At 36.8% G+C, this 23,831-nt stretch overlaps 1 protein-coding gene and 4 non-coding genes across 6 annotated transcripts; 2 read left to right on the forward strand and 3 right to left on the reverse strand.

Annotated features, from left to right (window-relative positions):
- Nucleotides 1-2,215: 2,215 nt before the first annotated feature.
- On the reverse strand, nt 2,216-2,286 carry trnag-ccc (transfer RNA glycine (anticodon CCC)). The gene has a single exon. It is a non-coding gene; the product is annotated as a tRNA-Gly (tRNA).
- A 283-nt stretch (nt 2,287-2,569) lies between these two features.
- acsl3b (acyl-CoA synthetase long chain family member 3b) lies at nt 2,570-22,407 on the forward strand. 2 transcript variants are annotated; one of them, XM_060871384.1, is made up of 16 exons: nt 2,570-2,705; nt 6,260-6,672; nt 7,417-7,617; nt 9,745-9,922; nt 10,520-10,629; nt 12,181-12,319; nt 12,436-12,586; nt 13,260-13,383; nt 15,328-15,399; nt 15,512-15,651; nt 15,769-15,941; nt 17,001-17,075; nt 17,239-17,430; nt 17,626-17,740; nt 18,462-18,619; nt 18,790-22,407. In XM_060871384.1, exons 2-16 carry the CDS (start codon nt 6,523-6,525, stop codon nt 18,945-18,947), a joined length of 2,136 nt encoding a protein of 711 aa, XP_060727367.1. In that variant the 5' UTR covers nt 2,570-2,705; nt 6,260-6,522; the 3' UTR covers nt 18,948-22,407. The 2 variants fall into 2 exon arrangements, with proteins under 2 accessions (XP_060727367.1, XP_060727375.1); XM_060871392.1 differs by lacking the exon at nt 2,570-2,705 and adding an exon at nt 2,713-2,820.
- Nucleotides 22,408-22,603: 196 nt separating this feature from the next.
- On the reverse strand, nt 22,604-22,677 carry trnai-aau (transfer RNA isoleucine (anticodon AAU)). Its single transcript has one exon. It is a non-coding gene; the product is annotated as a tRNA-Ile (tRNA).
- A 391-nt stretch (nt 22,678-23,068) lies between these two features.
- Nucleotides 23,069-23,140, forward strand: trnaw-cca (transfer RNA tryptophan (anticodon CCA)). Its single transcript has one exon. It is a non-coding gene; the product is annotated as a tRNA-Trp (tRNA).
- Nucleotides 23,141-23,379: 239 nt separating this feature from the next.
- On the reverse strand, nt 23,380-23,451 carry trnap-agg (transfer RNA proline (anticodon AGG)). The gene has a single exon. It is a non-coding gene; the product is annotated as a tRNA-Pro (tRNA).
- Between the last annotated feature and the right edge of the window lie 380 nt (nt 23,452-23,831).

Raw genomic sequence — 23,831 nt, forward strand, 5'->3', positions numbered from 1 at the left:
GATTCACTGGAATTCCTTGAGAATGGGAAGGTGCTGCAGAAGATGCTGCAGTCTGAGAGATTCACACTAGAGGATATTGGCATTGGCAAGTTGATGCTGGCTGAATTTCAAGGAAATTATGAGGGGTATGTTATGAAGGTGCTAAAAAAATAAGAGGTGAACATGGTGGATCATAGTCTATCAGAGAAACACATCCTGGCTCTGTCTTTAAAATAATTCTACTTGACACAAAATCCTCTAACAGACTCTAAAGATAAACCCATGTTTAAAGACTTTTATTATGTTCTACTTACATCTTCAGTCATTATGATCCAGGCTTGTGCATAGTGAGCTTGAGCTTGAGCTATTTATATTTATCTATCCATTATCAACCTTTATTTACATTCCGCTGTTATCACTACCATATCTTAAGCTCTTCTCTGTGTTTTTTCATAATCTTTCATTTCTACTCTTCTTCTGATGGCTCTTAGATTGTCATAACAATGATCACACAATGATCTGAGATTAAATTATTTTTAATTATGTGACTGACAGCAAAATCAGCCCAAAAATCATTCCGTTAAAATCAATATTCAGTTACTAAAGAAATGTTAAGGCAGTGGAGATAGGGAAGACAGGAATATAAGATTTTTAAACCTGACAAGGTATCATGCTTACAAATAAGTCTTTTAAACTATCCTGGTCATACTAAAAACACAACAGGGGTATTATGACATTTAAGGCTGATAAGATCCTCTTTGTGAGGGTGTTCTTTTTTAAAGTATTCATGAGGAGGAACCCCAACACTCAGTTTGGCTGTGTAGAGGAAAGGCATTCATTCATCAATAAAATAAACAAAAAATGTTCATTTTTTAACATCTTAGTTAATGCACACACATGTAGTTAATGCACACACACTTCAGTAAACATTCATTTGAATTTCCTAGTGGAAATAGACAGTAGTAAAAATGTGCGTATGGAGGAAGACAGTTCATTGCCAAGCTGCCAGATGATACCCTCCATGGAAGGAAGGAAGGAAGGAAGGAAGGAAGGAAGGAAGGAAGGAAGGAAGGAAGGAAGGAAGGAAGGAAAGAAAAAACAGTATAAAAGAAAGATGACAAAATTACATTAAATTCACCTGAAAGAAAGAGTGGGAAATTAATAATAAGGGATGAGAATCAAGGACAAACTTGAAGGACAAACAAGGACAAAGAAAAACTGTTTTCACAGAGAATTGCAATCTCCCCATTACTTGATGCAATCAACAACATGCATCAAGATGTCCATTATCTTTTTACATTTCAAAGAAGGTCAATATAACTTGATAACAGGCCTTGACATCAGATGTCATGAATTGCTTCAGTGGCTGATTCTTTGCCATCTCAAGTCTGTCACTTCTCCTTTAGCCACTACTGCTTGCTTATGGAGTAAATCATTCATTTGAAGATGCAGTCACCCTGATTCCATATTGTTTCCACAACTGGATACTACTGGCTCCTATGAACAGTCACTTTTGTGGACTTCAGCTTTGCCTTTAATATTGTGCCAGAACAACTCCACAGACACCTGCTGCTGAAATATATATACATTGCTGTGGGATAAAGCATTCACAATATATTTTATGTTCATTTCTTTCTACTGCATATTGTATTTCCCCATAGAGGTCTTTTTTCTCTGCTTTTTCACCTCCTGAAGACCTTAAACCAACAAACAAATAAATAGGTATCGGCTAAAATAAACTAATTTTACACTGTTTTGTACATATGTCCAATTTAAGAACAACAAATAGCTGTTTAAATAACTCAGTTTGCAACAGTTCTCTTTTTGAATAATGATCAGATGAAAGAAAGAGTGGGAAATTAATAATAAGGGATGAGAATCAATTATTGGATGGAAATCACTTACTGCTGCACTGAACAAGGTTTTCTTTGAAGGACAAACAAGTACAAAAAAATGTTTTCACAGACAACTTCAGTCTCCCATTACTTGATGCAATCAACAACATGCATCAAGATGTTCATTATCTTTTTACATTTCAAAGAAGGTTAATATAACTTGCTGAAATATCTACAGGCTGGATGTCCTGCGTTCCTTCATGTTTCACATTGAGGTGCGCCTGGGTGCTGTGTATGTTGCACATATTATTACTATTCCTATTGAAATACTGTGGGAACGTTAATCTAAATTATTGCATGTTTAGAATTGACTTTTACAGAAGGTGAAGGAAAAACAATTGTGCGCCGCCCGGGAATCGAACCCGGGTCGCAAGAATGGGAATCTTGCATGATACCACTACACCAGCGGCGCGTTAGTAAATCGTGCTTTCCCTGATTATCTAAATGTCTATATACATCTGCGCACGTGTCGCACATTCTAGAAACAATGTGTTTGTTTTAACGATTTGCGTAAAGTGTTTAACGGTGGCGAATAATAAAATAAGCAGCAGCGATATAAAAGTGCCATTTCATTGTTACAGTTTGGAAATACTCATTTACGTAGACAGCACTTAGGATAGAAATCGACCCCCAAATTGAACGAAGGTAACCTCACTGTCGTCACAACAGCGTTCATCACGCGCCACCTCAGCAGAGCCAATCAGATTCAAAAAATGGCCTCGTCTTGTTGACAACGCTGGCTTCACTTCCGCTGTGATAATGAGGGCCGCACCGGCGACAGTAACAGAAAATATCTGAAGTGTTCGTGACGTCCCAAAAATACAGCTACTGGTTAGTCTGATTTCTATATTTGTTTTCTTTACAATGTCCACGGTAAACGGTTTGTTATGTTGGTTGGGGCAGAGTTTTTCCCTCATACCTAGAGAACGTTATCTGAGGATTTAAGGTGAGATTATTTTCCCATTGTTTCAGCAGATGTGCTTAAGCGACACATCGCAGCAGGGCGCGATCTCTTAGAATCTGTTCATTCATCTGAATGTATGAATGCCGAATGCAACCTCACGTTTTCACGACTTCTCAACCGTGATTATTTTAGCCCTCGTCTTACTTACTAGACCACACTAGCTAGCCAGTATAGTCTGATGCAGCTCGATCAGAAGGCCATCATCGCTTATTAACTTGCGAGAGTAAGAAGTGATTCACTGCTCTTAGTTTAATGGGAAAGAGATGATGATTAGTAACGCACGAGTACAGTGTAGACCGAAATTAGCATCCACGTCACTAAACGTTAGCTACCTTAACTAGCAGGCTGTTACTATGGTAACTCTTGGCATAATTCACCACAGACTGCTTTATAAAGATTAAGAAAATGCATATAAAAGGTTGAAAGAAAAAAAAAAACAGAAGCGAGGATTCAATACCCAGTGGTTTCTGCTAGCATTTTTGATTGGGCTTCTATAATGTTTTCAGGCACAACAGTCCTGTCTATGTATAAAGCTAGTATTCATATTTCAGTCATGTTATGATTCTATGTACTATTAGTAGTGATGCTTTCTGCATAAAGCCTGTTCTAGAAGCAACGAGAGACTAAATGTTCTGTTCAGCAAGCACATATAATTGGGTCTCTACAAACATTTGACCAAATAGTATATTTGTTTTTAATCTGTAAAATGTGTGATCAGATGTTTGACACCAGGTCACTTTAATGACGAATGAAATCAAATCATTCGTCTTCAAATCAAATCAAATTTTATTTGTCACATACATACAGAGTACAACATGCAGTGAAATGCTTTTTGCATCTGTCCGGTATTCAAACATAAAAGGAATGCAATTAGGAATAAAAAATAAAACCAAAAGGAGGTAGATAAATAAAAAGTATAAACTATATAAAATATGAAAAGATATGTGAAAAATAATGTATATACATCAATGCGTATGGTTTTAATGATTGTCCTTAAAGTGTCCATGTGCAGTATGGTGTGTGTATAAAGTGGCAATGTGCTGTACAAGTCCAGAGTTAGTGTCATAGTGCAAAAAAAGGTGTGCAGAAAAACAGTGAAGATGGAGGGAGAGGTCCAGAGGTGCTTATGCTTTTGTATTCTGTAATGTAGTAGAAGTGGCACCGTAAACTCGTATTTGTCTCAGTATACTGCATTAATAACCACAGCTATTTATGTTCTTGGAGACCTGTCCAGCATCAAATATAGACTCCCTGTGGATCATGAAAATTCTGAAGTCCTGCAGCAGCATAGGATTTTCACCTACGCAGTTTTGTATAACCACATCCACGACGACAGCCGCTATTTGACAATCTTGCTACACTTGATGCAACATTGTATTGCTTCCCATTAAACACTTACTATTTGAGAACATTGTCGTATTTGGATTCGCCCGATGCTGTTTGGCAGTGTCGGTAGGTCAATTGACAAGATTTGAAGTCGGTTCTTATCTGGCTAATTTTTTATTTATTTTTTTTTTAGGTATTGTAGGTCTGTACTTTACACACTGTACAAGAAACTACAGCCACATGCAGAATCTCATGTCATGACAAGTGGTAGTGGTCTTAAATCGAAGGTGTTTACTTTCTTTGCCCAACAATGTGCTATATTTTTCTATCAAAATAATCAATCAGAGCTTTGAGAGAAAGAAAAATCAAATTGTGTATACTTTATTTTATAAATTGATTTGGAGTATATTTGTGTATTTTCTGTGCTTTTAATAGGAGCAAGTGATTCTCAATGTTGTTGACAAAGTTATGTCAACTTGGACCTAATGCTGTTTCTGATGTTAGCAAATTCAGGAATGAAAATCTCTCACAGCAAAACATATTTAAAAAAACAAAATTACTGTGCACATTTAAATAATGACCCTAATATTACATAGCAGTCAAATATTATTTACATTTTTTTTTCCGGTTGATTCAAGTCAGTATATTGGTCCATTGCAGCTGAGGTATCTTTAGCTATTGCTGGGAGCAGATATCATTTGATTAATTGTATTATGTGATGACTGCGGACTTTCTCTACTCTTCATCTCTCTCAGCTGCTTATGACTTCACCTTCCACATAGGACACACTCCTAAAAGGAATAGGGAATTTGTTTAGAAAGAACAGATGTAACTCACTGAGGCTTGAGGCTGCAGCATCTGTTGTGTTGAGATTATGAAGATCAGTCTGAAGGTCATTAAAGAGCTCTAATTAACATGTTGGTGTCTACCTGGCACTGAGACATTGGCCCTCAGCAGAGATTCTTTCTTTGCTTCATATACTTCTGAAATGAAGTGAGTTGGTACACAGGTTCAATCTCATTTTTATGTTCATATTTCAGTAGTCATGTACACAGAAAATTTACAAAAGTATATTTATACCTAACCCAACTATATTATACTTATTGTTGTTATTATTATTATTATTATTATTATTATTATTATTATTATTATTATTTACTAATTCAAAACCACTGTAATGGTGGAGAGGACGCACTCCCAAGATACCAGCCAAATGTGAGGTTCTCATCAGTGTGTAACATTTCACACCTCTACCAGTTAAAGATGTATTGAAGTGTTTTTCAATATGTCCAGCGAATGACTTTTAAGAACCTTTTCTTATTTATAGGTACATTAGTTATGTCAGAAATTTTCTGCCTTAATGCATTTATTTTTATGTATTCCATTCTGTTTTACAGAGCTGACATATACATATTATAACTTATCTGGTTTTCTGCATGATTTCTATTTGCGCAAGCTTCGTGTTCATATACAATGTTTAGTTAGTGTATTTGGGGTTACACGAAATTTCTTTTCTTAATCTTTTGATATTATGCTCTAGTTTTTTTGCCTCCTACAATCACAACTTGTTTCAGACAGCAGAAATAACACACCAGGGTTTAGACCCTTGTGATAATTTTGTTTGTGTTTAGGGTTTTCTTCGACTATTTCTCTATGTAACTCTCACTCTCTCATGTATATACACACACTTTTACACACACACACACACACACACAGATATGTTGATGGAGGCGTCTGTTGTAGGAGTTTCATCTGCCTGCCTGGTCAAACACATGGGAGACTTGTTCACACTCAGCTGTATAAATATTAAAGCTATGTAGAAGTGAGCGCTGTCAGTTCTATAGAGTAATTGTAATGTGCCACACTAATGGCAATGTGTACACTTCTGTGCAAAATTCCTTTTTTATTTTCTCTGTATGTGCCATGTTCTGTGCTAGAGAAAATGAATTCAACTGATTTATATATACTGTGTTTCTTTCATAACTGTGTCTCATGCTTATTTCTCATTCTCTTTATTTTTAGTTACCTTCATTGAACTTGTTAGAGACTAAAAGCCTCATGAAACAACTTCATTGACCTTATTCTTTTATTCTAGCTGGTCTTTGTTTACAAGAAGATTTGGCAGCTCATCTAAGAGAGAACTGAACAGTGGAAGTTATCCTGCTGGTGCATTCATCAAAGAAGAGGAGGCATATTACAGCTTGTATAACTCAAGAGGATGGGGCTTCGTTTTTAAAGGGGGGGAAAAAGCAAGAGAAGAAATATAAACAGCAAATAAAAACAGAACCATCAGACAGACCGAGTCTGTCTTGATCTTGTCCACCCTCCCTTGTGTGTCTCCGTCACTCCTCCATCAGGATGAAGCTGAAGGAGGACGTGCCTCCTCTTTTCTTACACGTCTTTCGCTCTGTGGTTTGGGTCTACTCCTTCATCACCTTCATACCCTGGTACTTCCTGTCCGGAGCAGGGGCCAATCAGAACCGTGCCAAACGCATCAAAGCACGTTCAGTAAGTTTAGACATACCTGTTTTTTTTTTTTTGTTTTTTTTTTGAGGGTGCTTTACATGTAATGTTTAGCCCATTTAAATCAAACCCTGGTGTGTTTTCTGCCCTTTGTGTAGTTCAATTGGTTATTTGAGAACACAGCAATTGCACTCAGTGTGCTGACCAAAACAACTGTTCTGAGATCTTCTTGAACCCACTTTGGTTCCAAGCGAAATCTGATGCGGTATGATTGCAGTCGGAAAATAAATCAAGCTCGCCCTGAACCAACTGCAGGATGTGAACCAAATATGCCATGTATTTTAGGTTGCGGGTGACTTTATTTTTTCTTTTTTTTTTCCCCTCTAAACTGTACCACAAGGTGCAAACTGAGCTACAGTATGCTGTATTTGTGTGAAAGCACTTTTTGAGCATGTTTACAGCTCTACACATACTGCAGTCATTTATTTTTTCAGCTCTATGGTTTGTTTAATTACGTGCTCTAACCAGACAGCAACCAGACAGCAAAGGAACCAAATGTTTAAATGTTTTGAACTAAGACTAATAGGTGTGAAAGTGCCTTAGGCATGCTTGTTTGGTTTTTTTTTGTTTGTTTGTTTTTGTTTTTTTTTTCAAAAAATGTTACTAAAATTTACTATCGAAAAGCAGTGAAAATATTTTAAGTGGTGCATACCGAAATGTTTCATTTCTTCTCTCTAAGATTCAGTTTGTAATGATGTCATATTCTGCTCTTTCTGTATCCTGTGTCAGATTACAGGGAATCTGGCAGGGCCTTACCGCTCCGTCAATAGCCAGAAGCAGCTCGTTTCAGAACTCCATGATGGACTGAGAACTCTTGATAAAGTGTTTGAGTATGCAGTTAAACACTTTCCTCAGAGAGACTGTGTCGGTACCCGAGAGGTGCTCAACGAGGAAGATGAAGTGCAACCCAATGGCAAGATCTTCAAGAAGGTGAGGCAATACGAGCATGAGGGGACACGCCATTTTGTGTGTGCATTAGAGGTTAAGGCTTGGGGTGATGACTCTTCTGAAGTTAGGACCACCTTTATTTTATGTTTGCAATTTTGTTGGTTTTGTTTACTGGACTCCTGGGAAAGGTTATGAATTCTGTCAAAACAGGAAACTGTGTTGCTCTTGAACTTTAAGATGCTTTGTGGAAGCTGCTTGGGGTTCGTCCTGTTCTCTTTTAATTGCAGTTAAGCTGTTCTGTCCAAGCCGGAAAACCTTTGGCCCTTGTGATTAAGATGTTTGGCAGCTCTCACATTTCTTAGTCAAACTTGCAGTTTTGAGACTAATCACATTAGTACATTATGAAGTCTGTTTACATTGCTGTCTAGATAGTGTCGTTATTGTCACATGATGAACGTCTGTTTTGGAAAACTCTCCCTCTTATTTAACCTGGTGGAAATGTCAGTTTGTTCTTGTGTGACATTCCATTTGAGTAGTTCAGAGCTTTTAAGTAGTGCTCATGGTGCCATATTATGTGAGAACCAGATGATCTGGATGATCTGCCTTGCTGGTAAGTGCATAACAATGTAAAGCATTGTACTGCACTAACGAGCTTATATATATATCTTATATAACGATCAAGAAAATATTTCAGATTAGCACCTCAAAGTAGATCCAGTAAAAATCCTATCCCAGTGCTAAATCTGTACTCCTGATGATTCTGTAAGCGTGTTGGAAAGTAATTGCGATTTAAAAAAGTATAAGTAATGCTTTCAGTTATGTTTACACTTCGCTTGTCACCTTAAGTATTTCACAACTAAAGAAAAAAGAATTCTGACAGTCCATTCAGCCTGGAGTGAAAAGGTCTCCTGTCTCTAATCTGGAGATGACAGGCTTCAGCCAAATCTGTTTCAATGAATCACTGAAACTCCTTCATTTAACCCTTTATGCTAAGCCCGAAGTTTCTGTAGCAACAATAAGTGCTGTTGTATATTTTTCAACTGTTTACTGCATTATACTACAGAAACCCTTATCTACCACGCAGCTGAGTTTTCATGATTGCAGTCCAGGGCCGTCGTATTCATTATAATTAAAACACGATCACGTCACTAGTAGTGGAATCGGGCCCATACATAATCACATGCTCCCCCGCTGCTCTGTCTATGGTGTGATCTTGTGTCTCAGTCAACAAATTCTTCCTTCCTACCATCTCAGTGATGTCTCCAAATTTGTCTCCGCACTTGTTGTTGTTGGTCGAAGTAGTCTTTGACAACGATGAATCTTTAAACCACTTTCTTATATCCATGGCTTTGCTGTACGGAATCGCACGCGACGCGTAGCTGCTGTACGAAGGAATTAATTACGTGACGTTATAAACAATACTGTATACTTAACTTGTATTATTTATATCTATACATATGCTACACACAAACTGAATATTGTAATTTTAATAACTAGAACTACCGGTACTTTTAACACAAAAATATAAATATTGAAAGATCTGCTGCGGGAGACAGGAGGCTTGCCATCCCTGTTGTATTTGAATAATTAACGTGGTAGGTCTATGCAAGGTTTACATGCTGTATTGGGATTTTTTTTTTTTTTTAAATAATTTAAATATAATTGTTTAGTTACATTTTGTGTAATAATTGTATATGAATTTTCTGATTCAGATTTCTGAAGATAATGTTTTTATGTATTTCTGGATTGGTGTTACGGTTGTAAAAATAACCTGTTCCTGTAGTTAACTACTGCTGCTGAAACGTCAAGGATGCACTTTAAATTTCACTGAGTTGTATTCAATCTCTCAGAATAGTAGTTAAAAGAGCATCTAACATATGGTTAAGTGAATTGTGTTTAGGGTCGTATGATGAGTCATTTGGGGGCAATTGGGGGCACTGCCCCTAATACCCTTCCTTGGCAACGGGCCTGTTGAAGTCACGTTGTACACAAGCTGGTAACATCATTATTATTATACTCCCATACACCTTCAAATGGTTGAACGATTCTGAACGATGAGAGAATTTATTGTGCTTATTTTAACATCGGAAATTGCAATCTGGGAGTAATCTGTATCCTATAAGAATATGTAAAATTACTAGTGAAGTCATTGTCTTCTCTTCTCTCTAGGTGATATTGGGTGAATATAAGTGGCTATCATATGAAGAAACCTTTCAGTTGGTCCAGAGGTTTGGGAGCGGCCTGGCTGCCCTGGGTCAGAAGCCTCAGTGTAACATTGCTCTCTTCTGTGAGACTCGTGCTGAATGGATCATAGCAGCTCAGGCCTGCTTCATGTACAACTTCCCATGTGAGTCAACCTCAGGCATTTATTTAGTCATGAACCAAAGTGTGATTGATTGATTTATTTATTTATTTCTCTGATCAGTACAGCATGTCGGATGTATATTCTTGTTGAGTTAGCGAAATAATGTGAGAGTATCAACTTAATAACATTCTGTTTCGTCTTCCATTGCTAGTCTCATTGCTAAAGTTGCGCACACTGCATGTTTGTATCTAAGTAATATAATATGCATTTCTGGATGTACATACTGTCCATAATGTTTAGTTTATGCTGTATTTTTGTCTGTACATTAAAGTATATATTTAATATAACCTAAAATATACGATAAATTTTTATCAGAAATACAAAATGCTGCACAATATGCACAAAAGTCTTATTTTTGACCTTCTTGCTTGTCTGTCTGTATATTTCTGTGTGCGTCTGTCCGTGTGTCTGTCTGCCTGTCTGTGTTTATATTTCTCTGTCTGTCTCTGTGTGTCTCTCTGTGTGTGTCTCTGTCTCTCTGTGTGTGTCTCTGTCTCTCTGTGTGTGTCTCTGTCTCTCTGTGTGTGTCTCTGTCTCTCTGCGTGTGTCTCTGTGTGTGTCTCCCACATTTTTGAACAGTGGTGACGCTATACTCTACTCTGGGAGGGGCAGCAATAGCCCATGGTCTGAATGAGACAGAGGTCACACACATCATCACCAGTAAAGATCTTCTGCAAAGTCGTCTCAAGGTCAGCACTCAGGTTTCACCTGAATCAGCAATCTGCCAGTGCAGTTTATCAAAAGTATTAAAGAAGGACATACAATTTATATCCAGTGTTTTCAAATTGTCTTTTTCTCCTTTGGTGTAATGAGAACTGGGCCAGTGCAGGACAAGCTTATTCTAAATTTAACATTCTTACAAAAACCCCATCCGTGGTTTCTAATAATAACACACTGTGCAGTAGCACATCTGTTTATACCGACTCATTTTATGGATCTGTTTTTAAGGTCATAAGAACAGTCACTAAATAAACTTTATTATTTTTAATACAATGAGCTCTATTTATCAGCCTCTTTAGTACAGGGTAAATGTTTGCTGAAGCCAAATTTTCACCAGATTTGCAGGTTTTGGAATCAATGATTCTCTACATATACATACACATGTCTATGTTAATAATAAGCAATTAGATAACAATTACCCAAAAGTAAAGAACAGCTGATTTCAATCTAGTGATGAGCACAATACTTTATAAAATGCAAAGCACAGAACAGAAATGATTACGGACAAAAACAAAAGGAGAATTTCTCAAAGGCAGAAACGGAAGTACTTTTTATTCATTGCAACAATAGAAAAACTGTTATTCAGCAGAACAGGTAGAGTCACATTTCTTCAAAACGGCTGAAATGCTGATTATATAATTAGAGCAGAGACCCTATACTCAGAGCAATGGTGTAGCTCTAAGAGACATGAGTTTAAACAAAATACTTCATGCCAATCACTGCAAAATGTGAAAAAGATAAAAAGAGACATGATTTGGATATTAAACGGATGGAGGAGCTTCTCCTGTTTATCCCAGAAACCTACAGTATGCTTTACAGACAAATGACGGTGCACTGATTTGCTGTAACTGTGTCAAGTTAAGGCTGGAGGAGGATTATTCTCTGCTGTATTCGGCCACATGCTGGTTTATGGCACAAAGTACACCAGAGAGCATACGGCTCATTGTAGGTTCAGACATATCAGATCGCTCACTCTTTGAAATGTGCCCATAGCGAGAAAAACCAAAGATGTTGCAAGGATGGGAACTTTTTCACCACTAAATTAGTGCTGGCTGTAAAGCATTACACAGAATTGAATAGGTTAACGATGGCAGTTGGAACTGGTTTATATGCAAACATTTTGCTACAGATACATTGAGTTAACCCCACAGATGACGTTTACTTGTGTAACATAAAGGTTGATGAAGGACCGACTTTTCATGTTTTACCAGTTTCAATGATTTGTCACAATCATTTATTTTTGTATTTCTGCATTCCTGTCTAAATATCAGCTAGAAAAATAAACGTCTGTACTCAAACTATACTAAAATCGAACTATTCAATGTTTTTTTTTTTTTTAATCTTTTTTATAAAGCATGTAAGTAGGTACTAACAAGGTTGCTCTAAAAACAAAAACTTTACAAAAGAAAAGAAAAAACAATCAACTTAAAACTGCAATACTGTTTTTCAGTCGTTTGTGTGATGAAATTGTTCTTTTTTTTTTGTTTGTTTGTTTGTTTTTATTAAATCCATAACCTCAGGAAATTCTGCTGGAGGTCCCTAGGCTTCAGCACATTATCATTGTTGATCATAAGCCCACCAGCTGGCCTGGTCTACCCAGAGGCATTCTGGTCCACAACATGTCCTCTGTACAGGAACTGGGAGCAAAACCTGAGAACAGTAAGGCTTCTGCAATCACCACGTACTCCAAATCTACTCTGTTCCACTTCATTATGGTGGTTGGTTAAGAGGAAAGGAGTTTCTAATTTTCTCTCCCTTCCTTTTTCTCTCTCCAGTGATGGTGCAGCGGAGACTGCCCCTTCCCAATGATATCGCTGTGATCATGTACACTAGCGGTTCCACAGGAATCCCCAAAGGAGTCATGATCTCTCACAGTAACATCATTGCTGGGGTAGCTGGCATGGCTGAACGTATCCCGAACCTGGAGTAAGGTTTATTTATTTTAAACTGTCTTTTATTTTTTTTTCTGTCTCATTTAGAAGATTTCTAAAACATTTAGATTTTAACACGCTCGTGACACTTTAGTCCGTTAATTTGGTGTCTTTTTGTTTGTGTACTATATAACTAAATAATATAGCTATATATACCAATCAGCCGTAACATTAAAACCATCTCCCTAATATTGTGCATGTCCTTCTTGTGCCTCCAAATCACCTATGAGCCATTAAAGCAAGGACTCCACAATCCACTGACACTAGAACTCTTCATGTTACTTGAACGATTCCTGAACAATTTTTGTGTGTGACTGGGCACATTATCTTACGTTGCCATGCACTGTGTTTTGACACCTTTTAAACAGAACCAGCATTAACTTTGTGAACAGTTCGTGCTGTTGTTAGGTTTCAGTGTAACGAGAATCAGTTATTCATTTCAACTGTCAGTGGTTTTAATGATATGGGCGATCAGTGTACATCTTGGTTATGATTACTATTGCTTTTATGATTCTGCTTCTGAGCTTCCTTGCACATGACATTTCCGTTTGTCTGCACTTTACCGTTATGTCAGTCCCTTAGAGCATTACTTATTTTCGTCCCGCTCGCCTTCGACTTCATTTCAGGTCATGTTAATGATGTCTTTATATTTTTTTAAACCTGGACAGTGAGAATGACACCTATATTGGGTACTTGCCACTGGCACATGTGTTGGAGCTCAGTGCTGAGCTGGTGTGCGTTTCTCATGGCTGCCGCATTGGATACTCCTCACCACAGACCCTCGCTGACCAGGTAAAAAAAAACTGCAAACACAAAAAATATATAAAAACATTATGTACAATATTTTGCTGATTCACTTATACTGAATGAAGTATGGAAGTACTTTTATAGTGACAAAAACATCATTCTGGTGATTCCAGCTAGTTTACATGAAGCAGAAGTGGCTGTATTGCCTGATGGTGGTGTTTTTTATCCTTAATAAAGGAGGACCCTAAGTTGGGTCACAAATTTCAAAGCTTGTGATGATGGTCAGAAGAGTCTTGTGAATTTATTTTGTCTAGCTACTGTGAATAGCATGAACACCTTGATCTGGATTCTGAAGACCTGCTGCTGTTATAAACACAATTATATTCCTACTGAACATTATTTCAACACAAAACAATTGTGTACGATTGTGGAAGAGTAATGAATTATAATCTACTGGTTTCAACCAGAAGAGCATAGGTTCCCTTTTTGAGTTCAGTTTTGAGTCCACATTCTCTCTGGTTGAGTTTTTTTTCTTGCCGCTGACACATTTGACCTGTTTACAGAAATCCGGATGTAGATTTACATTCAGATCTGTAATAAAGTTGCTTTATGCGAATTGATAAAAGTGCTATATATATTTATATTTAATTGAGCTGAATGGAAGGCTGCTGAGGGTCAAGAAGGTTTAGGACAGATGATAGTTTGTCTGATTTTTAGCAACATGAAGTTCTCAGTAACAGATGCAAAGTTTGCTGATGTGGAGTGTGCTGCATCGAAGCCAGACTGGTTAGGATCCTGGGGGTGGTTCTGGCTAAGAAAGAGAGAGTTGTTTGTGTGCAGCATGTCTAAGAAGAAGAGGGAGAAGTGAAAGTTTGTGAAATGTATGTGTTGTGCACAGAAAGACGGAGGCCCAACACAAACTACCTTTAATACTGAATATGTGAATATTCAAGGCACTCAGGAACTGTTGCATTATCTGTTCATGTTCCATCTGCTTGTGTTAAAGTTCAATTCAATTCAATTCAAGTTTATTTGTATAGTGCTTTTTACAATGGACATTGTCACAAAGCAGCTTTACAGAACATAAACATAAAACAAAAGATAAACATAAGGAGAAGTATAAAGAATTAATATAATAAAAATTCAAGATATATACAGTTCACAGTGTGTATGTGTGTATGTGTATTTGTCCCCAATGAGCAAGTCTGAGGGCTCAGGCAACAGTGGCAAGGAAAAACTCCCTTAGATTGGTAAAGGAAGAAACCTTGAGAGGAACCAGACTCAAGGGGAACCCATCCTCATATGGGTGACACTAGATGGTGTGGTTACAAATATACAAGTATCACAGAGTCCAACTGGAGCCGGTAGATCTGTAGATGTCTCAGGGTTCTCACAGAGTCAGCCTTGTCTCAGTGGAGGTCCAGACATTTCAACGCACGGAAGACGATCTTAGCATGGGTGTCTCAGCATGGGTAGAAAAAGAGAAGAGAAGAGCAGTGCAGAGGGATTAACATATCTGCTGTTCATAAGAATGTGCAAGTCTAGTGTGATAGTGCACAATATTTATGGGATGTATTATGTGTACGCCTGACTAAAGAGATGAGTTTTCAATCTACATTTAAACTGTGAAAGTGTGTCTGAGCCCCGAACACTATCAGGAAGACTATTCCAAAGTTTGGGAGCTAAATAAGAGAACGCTCTTCCGCCTTTAGTAGACTTAGATATTCTGGGGACTACCAGGAGTCCTGAGTTTTGTGATCTCAGAGAGCGTGAAGGATTGTAACGTGTTAGAAGACTAGTTAGATACATGGGAGCTAAACCATTAAGAGCCTTGTACGTAAGTAGCAGCAGTTTGTAATCAATTCTAAACTTAACAGGTAGCCAGTGTAGAGATGATAAAATTGGGGTTATATGGTCATACTTTCTTGTCCTAGTGAGAACTCTGGCCGCTGCATTTTGGTGTTTAAAGTGTTGCTTTCCTCTTCACAGTCAACCAAAATTAAAAAAGGCAGTAAAGGAGATGCCACTGTCCTGAAACCAACGCTTATGGCAGCTGTGCCGGTAATAAAACGCACATAAGAGTCATCCTCGGCTGTCTCACTGTTCTGTCGTCTCTGATCTGTGGCTCTGTTATTAATTTATTTTTTTATTTATCTACTTTCTCAATTTACAGGAAATCATGGATCGTATCTATAAGAATGTTATGACTAAGGTGGATGAGATGAGTCGAGTACAGAAGACTCTCTTTGCGTTGGCCTACAACTACAAGATGGAGCAGATCACTAAAGGATATAGCACTCCACTATGTGATCGGTATAACACGCTCGCACACAAACCCACCCAGCTTTGAGAAACTGCTTTATATTATTTTTAATGCTGTGAACAAACTTTTTATAACTGGCTGTGTTTGTATGTGTGTTATTTGTGCAGTCTGGTTTTCAGTAAAGTGCGTTCAATGCTGGGTGGGAATACACGAGTGTTGCTGTCAGGAGGCGCTCCGCTGTCTGCCGCTACTCAGCGCTTTATGAACATCTGTTTCTGTTGTCCAGTGGGACAGGGCTACGGCCTCACAGAGACCTGTGGTGCCGGGACTATTAGCGAATGTAAGACTTGCACAAAGAAGAGGCTAATACCATAGGGTTTTGGGGGTATGTACAGTACTCTAGTAGTAGCAGCAGGGATGGACAAAATACATCAAAATGCCCAGTAGTAAAACAGTATAAACTATAAAATGTAAAATTTAAAAATACAACAATACTTGAATGAAAATGAAAACACCATTTTAAAAAATGCTTGGGTTTATCGATGGGTTTCCAGCAGGTGAGCTCACTTAATGCTTGTCAAGGTTTTGTGCATGACTAACAACCAAATGGCACAAAATTGTAATTGGTCAGTCATCATAATACTGTATATTTTGTCACTAATATATAATTGTTTCTTATACCGCGATGTGGTTGAATTCTTGCATCTGTGGTCAGATAGAGAGCATTATTTTTATATAACAGCACAGGTAGTTCTGGCTGTAACAAACTATGGGTTAATATTAACCCACACTTTATAAAACATATTAAACAAATCACTCCCCATCACCATTCTGACTTGTTTTCTCTGATGGGTTAGCAATAGCTTAACAAGAAGAAGATTATAGTTGCTTTGCCTTTAGAGAGAGATTTACATCTAGCTGATTGGTTACTGGAAAATATGCTACATTTTAAAGGACACTCCAGGTCGTGTGAAATCTTTTAAACTGTTTACTGTTATTACACATCTGCTAATAGTCATTTCACGATTCACAACCACCAGAATTGTATTATTACAAATAAATGCATTATATTACTGTTTATCACTGAGTAGTAACTATTAGCCGATTAAAATCCATCATTAGGCGTGCGTGCGTGCGTGTGTATGTAATTGAATGTACAAAGCAAAATGGATATTGATGGAAATTGGATAAATAAAGTACAGTGTTCTGGCACTTTAATGCTCATAGTACGTTCCACATTATCAGATGTCAGGTGTATCAGTGATAACAAAGCCTGTTATGAAAAAGCATCAGTGGTTTTTCAAAAAGCCTGGCTGGATGTATTTTTAACACTCTCTCTGTCTCTGTCTCTCTCCCTCTCTCTGTCTCTGTCTCTGTACGTGTGTTCGTGCATGTGAAGTATATGACTACCGTACTGGCCGAGTTGGAGCACCTCTGGTGTGTTCTGAGATCAGGCTTAAGGACTGGGAAGAGGGTAAGTGCTGATTTTAATTGAAACACGGTGCTGAAAGTGATCATGAATAAACATTGAGAAAAATTTCATTTGGCAAACACGTCTATATTCATGCTTCAATAGAAGCTAAAAGTTTTAATTCTTTCATATAGTCTATTTCTTCATTTTTGTTTTCCTGTTGAAGGTGGATACTACAGTACTGACAAACCCAATCCTCGGGGGGAAATTCTGATTGGTGGACCAAATGTTTCTATGGGTTACTATAAGAGCAAGGCAAAGAATAATGAAGACTTTTTTGTGGATGGTAATGGCCAGCATTGGTTCTGCACAGGAGACATTGGCGAGTTCCACTCTGACGGTTGTCTTAAAGTTATTGGTGAGCTACACACACCTTGATATGCACACAGTTAAATCTTAAATTATAGCTAGTAGAAACAAGTAGATCATTTTGGATTATGGATTGTATCACTCAATGGATTGTATACACTTTTGAATATGGATTGTGGATTATAAATGTTAACCCTGTATGATTTGTACTAAAATGCGTGTGTACTTGTGCATGACTGTCTAGATCGTAAAAAGGACCTGGTGAAGCTACAAGCAGGAGAGTATGTGTCATTGGGAAAAGTGGAAGCAGCACTGAAAAACTGCCCTCTCATCGACAACATATGTGCTTATGCCAACAGGTGAGCACACGCCAAGTGCTCCAAAATTTTGGCCAGTGAAGTTATGAGATGGAACAAAATGCTCAGAATTTTGTCCCAGAGCAGTCATATAAGCAGGTGCTGGTCATGTAATTAGAATATTATCAAAAGGTTGATTCACTAATTCCATTCAAAAAGTGAAACTTGTATATTATATTCATTCCTTACACACAGACTGATATATTTCAAATGTTTATTTCTTTTCATTTTGATGATTATACTAAGAAAATGATGACAACTAAGAAAAATCCCAAATTCAGTATCTCAGAAAATTAGAATATTACTTAAGACCAATACAAAGAAAGGATTTTTAGAAATCTGGGCCAACTGAAAAGTATGAACATGAAAAGTATCATTTTTTGATTGGAATTAGTGAAATAAATCAACTTTTTGATGATATTCTAATTATATAACCAGCACCTGTATATCAATCGAAAGACACTTTTTTTTTTAAAGTCACATTAAAAAAGAGCAATAAAATACTATTTTTTTTTATTCAGCCCATTGTGTTTTGAATTTGTCAGCCAGGAATTAACAGCTCTGTGCATTACTACTCCATAGTATTCTACCATAAATCTTTGATTCAAAGTAAACCTTATAGTTTTTAGTCTGTGTGACTTAGTGCTGCTAGACATTTATAATCACATCAGTCTCACTCTCATTCACTCTAACTTTCCTTTCTCTTCTTCTATCTCTCCCTCAGCGAGGAGTCATATGTGATTGGTTTTGTGGTGCCCAGTCAGAAGCAGCTGCTGGCTCTTGCCCAGCAGAAACAAGTGCGGGGGTCATGGGAGGAAATTTGTAACCACCCTGATATGGAGAAGGAGGTGCTGCGTGTCATTACTGAAGCTGCTGTAAATGGTGAGTTTTTTGCTTATATTATGAGACATGTTAACTAGCAACATTGAGGAAAAAAATGTTTAACCATTTTCCATTTATTCTGAGTAACTCCAAGTCCAAGTGTAATTTTTGCCAAATCATAACATTGCTGTTCTTTCTGTATTTTATTTCTTGCTCTTTTTTACCTCCAGCCAAACTGGAGCGTTTTGAGATCCCAAAGAAGATCTGTCTGAGTGCTGAGCCCTGGACTCCAGAGACAGGCCTGGTTACTGATGCCTTCAAACTCAAACGCAAGGAGCTCAAAACTCACTACCAGGAAGATATTGAAAGGATGTATGGTGGCAAGTAAAAGAAGAAAGGGTCAAACAATAGCAGGAATTGGTTTAATTCAAAGGATTTAGAATAACCACAAAGCCAACATAATTTGAGTCCAAATATACATTCCTACATTTTTTTTTTAAATAAACCTCTTATATCATATATAGGAACTATTAAATAATTGTAAGGCATTGGCTGACCAAATGAAATTGAAAATCAAAGATGGTAAGCAGGCAATTAAATATGTTTAATAAGCAACAATAAAGCAGTTGTGACCAGCGTTGTTCTAGTGGACTTCTAGTGGACTATCGGAATACTTTATTAATCCCCATGGGGTAATTGGGTATAGATTTATAAGATATACATTTGTATTATAGACTAAGGAGATACCAGGACCTGACATAGATCATTTCAGGACATAATGACTTTACTTTGAATCTTGGACGTTGTAATGGATGAACCAGCTCCATGTAGGCACAAGAAGAAGAAAAAAAAACAGGAAATTTACAAAGAGTGTCCTGTTGGATTTTTTTTTTAAAAAAATGAAGTCAAAAGACTTGATAGTGAGACTGTTGATCTGATCGGTGCAAGGTAGCATTATGCAGGGAAACTGTTTTAAACTGTTAGTTCTGTTTGTTTCTGTTTGGTGATTACTGGCATCTGTGAATTAGTCTCCAGAGATTTCACTTATTAGATCATATTTTGTTCATGTGTTTTGTTTTTTAAATCAAAGCACTCCTTGATATTTAGAATTTATTTTTGTTTTGTTTCTTGCACTTTTTCTTGGTTATTCTTGTTTTACATTTATTCCAAAGTGTGTTACAAAGAATTACTGGTACTCTGGGATGAAGTGATCCTGATGACAGCGTTCATAATTTTACTGTATACTGCTCCTTGTATATAGTGCTCTATTTTTGACTTTCATACATACTTTTAATAGATTATTTGAAGCTCTCCATTCCTATTTCTACTCCTCCAGTGGGTTGTCTTAAAAAAAGTGTTTAGCTAATACCACCAATATGACTGACTGTACATGGAAAGAGTGTGACATGGAACTCAGCACTTATGGCATATTCTGCAGAACATGGGCATATTTGTATTTTCAGAAGTTTCACCTGTATAACATTAACAACACCCATTAATGTTCATCAAAAGAAGGATTCACTAAAACCGAATTGAACAATTTAGCAAATTGAACTCAAGAACACCTTGTCACTCTTTTCTGGGAAATATTTTAGATTATTAATTAATCCAGGCTGTAAAGTGTTAATTCTGTCTGTGACAGAGAAGCAACACTCAGAAGTGACTCCATTGTAGAAACTTGGATGTGTTCGGGATCATTTTGGCCTTGATCTCAACAGCTAAAGGAAAAAAGAACTCTTTTTACAATAAACTAATGATTTCTATAAATAACATCAATCAACAAGAGAGGTTTTACCCTTTTTTTTTTTTTTTTGTGAAGTAAGTGTTAAAATGAGAAACAATATGATTTTCCTTATTTTGTATGAATTTTGTGAACATTCCTCTTCACGAAAAGACCAAGTAAAACAGGACTTGCAGACTTCTGATGAAATCACAGAACAAAAATAGTTAGGTTATAAATTGGTAGTTTCTGTAGAATATGCCTCATATTAATGTTCCTGACACATTGTTAATCATACTGGTGTTTTGGTTAAACCTGATCTTTTAAGATGGTATTAAATGTTCTGCCAACTATTGCTACTGTTACAGAAGAACTAAGCATTGCATTGTTGAATAAACCAGCAAGTTAACTCTTCACTCCAATTCATACAGGGGGTGTGTACATATGTGTTGGGATTTATGAGTGTTTTATATTTCCTCCTTATCCTCCAAACTAGACAGGCATTTGAATTAATGCTCATGTGTGTTTTGTCCCTCTCCAGTGTTTAGTCAGCTCTGCTTATTTATCTATTAGGATTCTGTTTAAATCTGTTTCACAGGATTAGCAAGAAGTGGGCAGGGAATATATAAAGCTTTACATTTGTGCATACATCATATGCCTTTAGTCCATACTCCTTTAAGATCTACAGAAACATATTAGACGAATGTTTACATGAGACAAGTATGTGCAGAAGGTTCATGCCTTTGCAGAGACATTTAAGTCTAAAACCATCAGACTTTTATATTGAACTCCTATATCTTGATATTGTCATGGGACTAGTTGGTAGTTTGTGTTGAATAAAAGTGTAAAATAAATGTGCAATAAATATTTTTATTTCATTATACACCTGTAAATGCACAATACTGACTACAAGAGCATGAACTAACTTTCTGATTAGACTTCTCAAGGTATTTCAGTGGAGTTTAGTGATAACATTTTATGATTCAAAACGTAGTAGTTATAGAGACAGACATGGCAAACATTGTATTTAGGAAGGTTTTTTTTTTTTTTTTGGTGATATGTTATATTAGTATTTAGTGCATTCTAGTTCTAAAATTAGGAACAATTTGGCTATATTTTGGTGTCCAAGTATTCCTCCAAGGTGAACATTTAAACCATGTCAGTGCCCGCAAAACAATGTGTACTGCAACGCTTTGAAACAATAGTTTAATTGTATATAATAGTTTAAGTAAGTGTCTTCTAAATATTATCTGCCTTATAAAAAAAAACTTTCATTTTTAGCTGGTTGTCCTGAAACAGTGCAAGCAAATCCGTTAAAAGCATGTGATGTTGAACTTAAACCTAAGAACAGTAAATGCCAATCCAGTCCCTAACTTTCACTTCCTACTGCACTTACTGAGTCCAGTTCAATAATCTCGACACCCTGCACACTGTAGACATAACTATCTGATTCTGAAACATAAAATAGTTATCTGATATCATTACCTGTGACACATGCATGTTTTCTTTCGACAGTTATTAAACTCGGCACCTTTGCACATTTAGGTGATTTTTCTCTGATTCAGCTGCAGACTTAATCCAAAAGTCTGATGCTCATGTTTAAATTCATGAATCTGGTTAAGTGTGGTTAAAGAGAAAATCTGGTTTGTATTTACACAGCAAACTTAGATGTTTAAATCACATCTGCCTTCCATCTCCTTTTATTTATTTATTTATTTATTTTTTAACTGTGTAATTGTGTTAGCCTGTTCAAAAGCATGTAAATGTACTCCAGGTCATGCCTGGATCCAGAAACCGAATCCAATTGCATGTGTTTACACCTATTGGGGGGGACAACACATGAATCTATAAGATCTGAAAATCTGAACTCTTATTATACACTCCTTTTAGTGCTTACGTTGTAAATATCTGTTGCTCTTCTCTAAGAACAAAAATCCATTCCAATGCCAGATGTAAACCATATACTGATTGTTTTGTTTTGTTTTTGTTTCTTGGTTTTGATTTAATTTTGGGGTATTGATTCTCTTTGATGTGAATGAAATTACTGTTATGCAGGTCACTTCTACTTTTTATTTATTTGGAATTTTGCATTGAAAGTGTGTACAAGAATAAAGGTTTGTGACACTTCCATAGGCTGCCTCATTTTGTACTGCGGATATATGCTTTTTCTTTGATAAAGTGGTCGTTAAGATGTTTTGATGTCATTAAGATGTTTTGATGATTATTCATGGTACTTATTTATTACTTACTTGTGGTATTTGTGATATTATATAATCAGTCGACTGTATGACAAAAATAGACAAAAGAACTTTTAATAAAATTCCTGGCCCGTACGGGGATCGAACCCGCGACCTTGGCGTTATTAGCACCACGCTCTAACCAACTGAGCTAACCGGCCCGGGAATGCTTAAAAATGAAACGTTACATTATTTATTTAAACTTTATATTATAGTGGGTAGCAATCACATGGACTATGTTCCCTAATAGGGGTTTCTACCTCGAGCTTGACTAAGATACAATGCATACTGAACAAAGTGGGTGAAAGTTTACGTACAGTGCAAGCTTAGTGCAAGTGCAAGTTTAATTCCTAAACGTGCCCAGAAAGGGTAAGAGAAGAAAATGATTAATCCTCAACAGCAAATTCGATTGCTCAAAGACTGATAGATCTTCATGAGTAAGTGGTGTATTTTCACTGAGATGTTTAACTTGACTATTTTACATTTTTTATGGAATATACAACAGCCCTTGTTGTTGACTTAATATAGGATTTAGGAAACACTTTAACTGTGGACCTCGTGGCGCAACGGTAGCGCGTCTGACTCCAGATCAGAAGGTTGCGTGTTCAAATCACGTCGGGGTCAACTTATTTTTGCTAGTGAAGAAAAGGTGATCTTTAGCGGTTAGATTTTCCTAGCTGATGGGTGGTAACAAACATATATGAGCTATATGTGGAAATCTGCCCCAAACTAATTTAGTTTAAATATGAATTGTGCTCAAAGAGATGTTCAAAACTAAAATAAACTGGAATCAATTGTTTTGTGTAGATTAGTGTAGTTTATTATCCAATAAACGGATAAAAGATCACGTTAACAAAAACACAGGGCTCGTCCGGGATTTGAACCCGGGACCTCTCGCACCCTAAGCGAGAATCATACCCCTAGACCAACGAGCCAATACGTTTTGCCTACTTTGATTTTGCCTAATTTAAGCCTGTGATGAACAGTGACAATTTGCCACTAGATGGTGCTACGTTCATTCTGCTGCAAACTGAAACATGAGTTTCTCACTAGATTATATTAGAATAGTAGAATAATTTAACCAGTAATGTTGCATTATTATTCAGTTGACTATTATTATGATGTGAGTTTTTTTGGTTTTTTTTTGTAGTAATGGCACTGTATACATGAACAGTCTAGTACTGAACACATTCCTTATAAAAAATTAAAAAAAATCTTGATTTTATATCTGGAGTTTATATCAGGTGCATACATTTCAGTAAAAACACTGTGGAGTCATCACATGCATATTATTTTTTGAAAAACCTGCACCCTA

The sequence above is a fragment of the Tachysurus vachellii genome, chromosome 1 (genome assembly GCF_030014155.1).
Source record: "Tachysurus vachellii isolate PV-2020 chromosome 1, HZAU_Pvac_v1, whole genome shotgun sequence".
Classification (NCBI taxonomy): Eukaryota; Metazoa; Chordata; class Actinopteri; order Siluriformes; family Bagridae; genus Tachysurus; species Tachysurus vachellii.

What these genes read in the sequence shown, in the direction of transcription:
- acsl3b (XM_060871384.1), top strand. Translation starts at nt 6,523, where the DNA reads ATGAAGCTGAAGGAGGACGTGCCTCCTCTTTTCTTACACGTCTTTCGC. An exon ending in TGCCGGGACTATTAGCGAAT is followed by an intron (nt 15,942 to 17,000) that starts GTAAGACTTGCA and finishes GTGCATGTGAAG; the next exon opens with TATATGACTACCGTACTGGC. An exon ending in GCTTAAGGACTGGGAAGAGG is followed by an intron (nt 17,076 to 17,238) that starts GTAAGTGCTGAT and finishes TTCCTGTTGAAG; the next exon opens with GTGGATACTACAGTACTGAC.